A 7175-nucleotide genomic window follows, 5' to 3' on the forward strand; every position below is an offset into this window, starting at 1 on the left:
AGGCTTATTTCTTATCTTCACTTGTTTCTTAAGAAATCTCACGTGCAATGTAAAGGACTTTAAATAGTTTAATGTGAATGCATTTTGAAAGTATGCCCAGTCTGGAGGCCCTTTTCCAGGTTGAGACTCTATAACCAAACATGGGAGCGAAGCAAACGAAGGCTGCGGGACAGGAGGCGGGGGCGAGCCCTCAGAGCACAGGATGGAAACGGACCCCCACAAAAGACCGTGGTGACATCCTCACCTCTTTAATGTTGAGGTCAGGAGACAAACTGAGAAGCAGCGGGACTCCTCCTCCCTACCAGCGGCGCATCGGGATGATACAAGACATGATGTTGATGGCAAAGCAGGGGAAACACGATGAGGCGACAGAGATGCTGAAGACTCTCCGGCAGGTACAAATATCAGTGATAATTCTTTCACTTCTCTCACTGATGAGTTCTTGTCTAGTTTTATTTTTGTTGAATGTCTGCCAGCCATGTTAACCCATTATTGTACCTATCAACTCTCATCTGAAGTTCATGAAGTTGAAGAGTTCCTGAAGTCAGTGTGGTGCATATATTACAGTATAAAAGTAATATTGCACTCCATCTAAAAGCTTTTTTTTAAAGCCCCCTGTGGTCGCAATAGTAATGTCCAAATGACTAGAAATCAGATCACAAATATAAGAGAGGAAGTAACAAAATTGTAATTACACACTGTAAGTATGTTCAGTCTTGAATCTATAAACATTTTACTTCTGAAGCTTTTTGTTTCCATATGTTGGACCACCGTGGGCCTCTCAGCTGGTAAACATAGGCCCCAAAGCATTTGCCACACTGGCCGTATCTGTAATCTGTCCTTGCACCCATGCAGAAACCACACTTTGCTTTACAGCAGAGAGCAAAGGGCCAAAATGTCTGTTCCGTAATGGGCTGGTGTTATTTCGTAAGCTGTTGAAAGACAAAACTATGGAAGCTTGTTTCCGCCACGGAATAAAACAATTTAAAAGATAATTACGACTTTTTATTTCACAATTCAGACTATTTTTCTCACAATTGTGAGTTCACATCTCGCAATTCTGACTTCTTTTCTCAGAATTCTGAGATATAAAGTCGCAATTATGAGAAAAATAACTATTTTTTCTCAGAATTGGACTTTATAACTCGCAATTGCGCCTTTATATCTCACAGTTGTGACTATATCTTGCAATTCTGACTTTATAACTCACAATTGCGACTTTATAACACACAATTCTGACTTTATGTCTCGCAATTCTGACTTTATAACTCGCAATTGCGACTTTATATCACACAATTCTAAGAAAAAAAGTCAGAATTGCAGATGTAAATTCACAATTGCGGGGAAAAAAAAGAATTAAGCATTGTGAGATAAAAAGTTCACAATTACCTTTTTTGTTTTTTATTCAGTGGTGGAAACAAGCTTCCATACAAAACACACCATTGCTGTCATATTTTATAGAAATATGGAAATGTCTTGAGATTCCCAACTCTTTAGATATTGCATCTCGCAGAATTCAGTGCTATTGAGACAGATGCCCATTTCACAGTCCTGTGAACCTGTGAGAACAGACACAGCACAAGCTGGCCGAAGAGTTACACTGCACTGCATAAATACCAACTGTTTGCTTTGGGTAGTGATTATGGTCTGCTTTATATCGAATGACAGATAGAAACTTTCTTTGTGTCTGTATACCAGTAAGATCAGGCCAGTGTAGATATGTGCTGCCAGAACTCCTGCCCCATTCTTTTTTTTTTGATCCAGCATTCCTCAAGAATAAGGATCATCTTATGGACTAGAAGTTCATTTTAGCAGGTTCACTGAGCTGAGGATTTTCTGCATATGTGCAGCAGGGATCAAAGACCGAGCTAATGGGGTTTTCTAATCCTCCATAGTATTAAATGAACTGCTGGGCAGTGACGAAGCAACAGGTGGCTTTGGAATACACTGTAGTTTTTCAAAAGGTGTGAAAAAGAAGTACACTTTAGCATACTTTGACAAAGAGTATTTAGGGATATTATTTCAAAGTATATTATTTAGTATTAAGTTTAAACTGAACATAATGTTTTCAGGCACTTAATTGCATGTTATTTACAATTAAATGAAAATGCATTATACAGGGTGGGCCATTTATATGGATACACCGTAATAACATGGGAATGGTTGGTGATATTAAAGTCCTGTATGTGGCACATTAGTATATGTGAGGGGGCAAACTCCTCAAGATTGGTGGTGACCATGACATATACTAATGTGCCACAAACAGGACTTTAATATCACCAACCATTGCCATGTTATTACGGTGTATCCATATAAATGGCCCTCCCTGTAGTTTAAATTTATATCAAATGACATGTTTTTAGGACTTAGGAAAATATATTAACTTAAAATAATCATAATCAAGTACTTTACATGTATTTTAGTATGTGAGTCAACACATCAGAATAAGCATGACAAAAGTTTATTAAAACATAAATGTACTTTTAATTTGCCATTGTTACAAAGTGCACTTTTTTAGTGTACTTAAGAGTGTACTCTCTTCAAGTGCACTTAATATCTGCAAGTAAAACATTTTTTTAATATATTTTTAGTAAACATTCAATACTATTAAGCACAGTTCTTTTTCACAAGGGGGAAGCTTTTTATCACATATAAATGTGGTAGTTTTACTGGAATGTATTTGCTGTTGCATCCTGCAATGGGGGCTAAAGCACATAATGAGCAAGAAATAGAGTCAAAGGACAGCGTCTCTTGTCCAGTGGTTACCAAGTGCACCTTGTTGCCCGGAGACCATGAAAATGGATGGGCCTTTGATTAAATGGAAATCAATTCATCAAGATTCATCCCTCCATAGAGGGATGATGATGATGATAAACCAAGGCTTTTGCCCAGCATGCACAGTCTAGGTCCAAGTTTTTATTGACAGAGGTGGTCTAGTGTTAGAGTGCCTTTTCTCTTAACAAAAACTAACCTTCCCTGAACTCATTCACTTTGTCATACTAATTATTATTTGCTTCCATTCACGCCCACTTGTTTTCCGTTGATTATTTAGTTCTGACTGTAGAGCCCTCACCCCCACACACATTTGCAATTTTTAAAATTGCTGACCCTGTCTGCCCTGTTGATTTACAGATTGCAAATGTTCAATTATGTAGATTAACTTTTCCTTCAGTTTGCCTTGTTTTGCAGAGTTAAAGGATTTTGCAGAATACAAAGTCTGCTCGCTTTCTAGGTCCACATTTTGATATAGGGCAACATCAATTAATGATTTCAGGGATGTGAACAGGCAAACATGAACAAATTGACTCCGCTATTGTTTGTGTTTACAAAGCACAAATTGTGAATAAGTACGTGGCCTTCAGGTGCATATAAATGTGACATGCACCTTTACATAGGATCCTTGAATCCACATGTGACAAATACTGCAAAGAAAAAGCTTCTTAGATGACATTTTAGAGAATCAGAATTCAAAAATAAGCAGTCAGTCAGAGAATGTAATTCCCATTCGCTTGACCTCCTTGTATTGTGTCTTTTTTTTCCAGGATCTGGGAATGGAGTCAACCTCTCTGGACGATGTTCTCTACCGCTATGCCAGTTTCCGCAACCTGGTGGATCCCATTACCCATGACCTCATTATTAGCCTGGCCAAATACATTCACTGCCCAAAGGTATAATGCTCAGATTCTGTGATTTTCTGTGACATTTTAAACCTAATCCCATTCACAGCTAAACACAAACACACGCGCTTTACTATTTCTGCACGCTCTATTTCTGTGCATTTCTTGTATGTTGTGTTACATTAATATTTAATGAAGATTGCTTTAGAACACTGCCTGGAAGGCACAGCAGATTGACGTAAAAAATGAAACGTACCATTCCAGTGCAGTGAGCATTAGGATAAAACCCAGTTGCTTAAGCGTGTGTGAGTCTGTATGTGTGTGTGAGGGAGAAGCAGAGATGAAGAGAGCGGAGAGGGTAGAGGCAGAGGGAGGTGTACTTGCAGATGAGTCACACACAAAGACCAGTCAGCCCTCTTCCAAGACTACTGCTGCTGCTGCACGTAATGAAGCAAGTCAGGCACTATATCACACCACTAACACCCTGCTCAGCTCCTACAGAGAGCTGCACAAACACCTGACCACCACCAAAACAACACTGAGTGAGGATGCTGCCGATTATTTTCTTTTCATTGAGCTCATCATCCCTTCTCTAACCAGATGTAGTTGTGTGAGACTCGTGAAATCTGTCATGAACATGTCCTGGTTTCATTTCACCCCAAAACCAAAAGAAAGATCTATGAAATAATATTTTGCCTATTTTTAGGCTCATTAAGATTTTTTGCTTTATTTTGACGTTATTTTTGTCTATTAAGCATACTCCCTCCTTCAGTGCTAATGATCATAATGCAAAAAACAAAACAAAAATAATCCAAATCACAATACCACAATAAGAAACCAAATGTATGTATTTATATATATATATATTAGTGATGCACTATATATCGGCCACCATATCGGTATCGGCCGATATATGTTCATTTTTATTGTTATCGGTATCGGCCCGATAAGAAAATTTGACCGATATATAAAGCCGATAAATAATGTATTATTTCCTTCAGCTGAGACTCTGTTCAAATTGCTTGAAATAGGATTGAAATCACTTTAAAAAAGAAAAATACAGTTCAGTGCAACATGTGCAGCCGAAGTCTGTCATATCGGCTACATAAGATTATAATGAGAACATCATTATAATTGTGTTTGGGACATGGCTTTTAATGATGAGACTTTTGTTTTTGTAATCAGGCTCTCAAAATTATATAAAAATTTGGATTTAGATTTATCGGCCAATATATCGGTTATCGGCTTTCAAATATAAAGAATTATCGGTTATCGGTATCGGCCGAAATGTTGATATCGGTGCATCCCTAATATATATATAGGTCTCAGTTAATCTTGATACTTGTATTCAGCAAGGATGCATTAAATTGATCAAAAGTGACAGTAAAGGCATTTATAAAGTTACAAAATATTTCTATTTCAAATAAATGCTGTTCTTTTTATCTGTTTATCAAAGAATAATGGGAAAAAGTATCAGGATTCCACAAAAAAATATTATGCAGCACAACGTTTTCAGCATTGATAATAATAAAAAATGTTTCTTGAGCAACAAATCAGAATATTAGAATGATTTCTGAAGGATCAATATATTAAAATAGAATTTTAAATTGTAATAATATTTCACAATTTTACTGTTTTACTATTATTGATCTAATAAATTAAGCATAAAAGACTTTGCCGACCCCAAACATATATGTATATATTTATGTACAAATATGTAAAAAAAAAAAAAAAAAAAACAACATTTTTTTCATTTTATGCTTTTATGGTGAAATGTGAACTAGACATCCATGAATCCATCCACTCTCCAAACTAGGAGGGCTGGAGAATATCCCAGCATCTCAGGTCCCATGCGGTAGAAAAATCCTGGACAGATGGCAAGCCTTTATTGCTAAAAAATGGTATCCAGCCTCAGAAACATGCATATGCAATAACTTTTTAACCAAGCAGACATAATGAAATGTTAACTAACTGTGGGAAGAGTGAGACTTTGCACGTGTGTGTAAGGTGACATTGCTCTAAGTGATGTTATTGTAAATAGCAATGGAGGGAGACAAAGTAGAGACGAGCTCAGTGATGTGACGAAAGGAAAGCTGGGCTGTCTGTTACACTCAGAGCTGTCAGAGCAAGCTGGGTGTATGATTACACCGCCTGGAGACCCAGTGTCTGTCTGCAGGGGGATGCGCACCAGAGCTGACCAGCCATGTGGCACTGTTAATCTCAGCGTCAGCAGCAACTAGGCTTTACCAACAAATAGGGTGCGTTTTCCAGACATCTTAATATCCACAGGCATAGTTCTATCTCTGATCCCCTGCAGAGGTCAAGACCTGGTGCAGCGGAGAGACATGATGGCGGGATTGATTTACATATTGATGTTTCCAGTACGGATACAGACACCTGAGCACAGACAATGTGCCCTTGATGAAATACTATGTTACTGTTATCTTGGATTCAGGGCAAAAACAAATCTCATTTGGCCCAGGGTAAGACCTATGGCAATTTGGTCCCGGCCCTCTGAGTTTTCGCAACCACTCTACATGTAGAGATATTTTTGTGGGTTAGGTTCCTAGGTTGAGCCTAGAGTTAATACATGAAAATATAGATAATTGGTAAGCTAGTCAGGTATGAGCAGTGCCCTCTCATTCCCTGCAGTGCACTGAACCTGATTTATTACCAGAAGAAAATCAGTGTTATTACAGTGATAAACCTCTGTACATTTCAGTTGTGATTAACATGACAAGACAAAATTACTGTTAGAATGGACATTGAAAAAATAAAAACTCATATCCAAGGTTTCATCTTTGCAGTTCCTCATAATATGCAATGTGTTCCAATATCATAGCCAATGTTATTTTAGTATTATTTATATACTATTAAAGTATTTATTAATATGTTGATTTAGATTTTTTTTTACATTTCTATTTAGCATTAATTTCTTTAGTTTTAGTCATTTTAATGGTTTAACTTTTCAACATTTTAGTTAGTTGCCAATCTATATTTTATTTATTCCAGCTATATTTCAATTAACAAAATCATTTGTAATAGTTTTAACAAAAACAACACTGATCACAGTATAATGGTTCAGATTTAATTATGGAAGCATCATATATTGATTCCATATTTTTTACTTAATTTTTAAAAAATTAATTCATTGCTGTATCAGTTGTTCTTGGATATTTAATTGTGTAATTCACTTTTTACATATAAACTTTTACTGTCATCTAAAGCTCACTTAAACTTAAATTTAAACTTTAAATGTATATAATTAATTTACACAATTAAATGTAATCTTTGGTATATTTCAAAATTAATATCCATTTTTCATACTCTACATTATAAAGTTGTGAAGCCTATTTTAATTTGGTGCATTTAAAGCAAGGGATTTTGATTTGTAATATTTATCAGCTACCTATTGGTTATCATCCAGAATAATTAAATAATAATGAAATAATTCAGTTTAATTATTGACAACCCTGCAAGAGTATGCGGTGCTTTTCTTTTTCGGTAACTTATGTTTTAAGCATTGGCCAGAAATTGTTTTTTCTGGCCCTAAGGAGG

The 7175-nt window shown here is 36.3% G+C and overlaps 1 protein-coding gene across 1 annotated transcript in view; it reads left to right on the forward strand.

Moving 5' to 3' along the window:
- The window catches only part of lrrc75a (leucine rich repeat containing 75A), a 24097-nt gene continuing 16922 nt past the window's right edge, over positions 1-7175 (forward strand). Inside the window, exons 1-4 of the mRNA XM_081370825.1 lie at positions 1-395; positions 3543-3668; positions 3946-4227; positions 6000-6100. Coding sequence (XP_081226951.1) covers positions 141-395; positions 3543-3668; positions 3946-4227; positions 6000-6100 — 764 coding nt within the window. The 5' untranslated portion in view covers positions 1-140. The remainder of the gene's footprint in view (positions 396-3542; positions 3669-3945; positions 4228-5999; positions 6101-7175) is intronic.

The sequence above is a fragment of the Scardinius erythrophthalmus genome (genome assembly GCF_964197995.2).
Source record: "Scardinius erythrophthalmus genome assembly, chromosome: 7".
Classification (NCBI taxonomy): Eukaryota; Metazoa; Chordata; class Actinopteri; order Cypriniformes; family Leuciscidae; genus Scardinius; species Scardinius erythrophthalmus.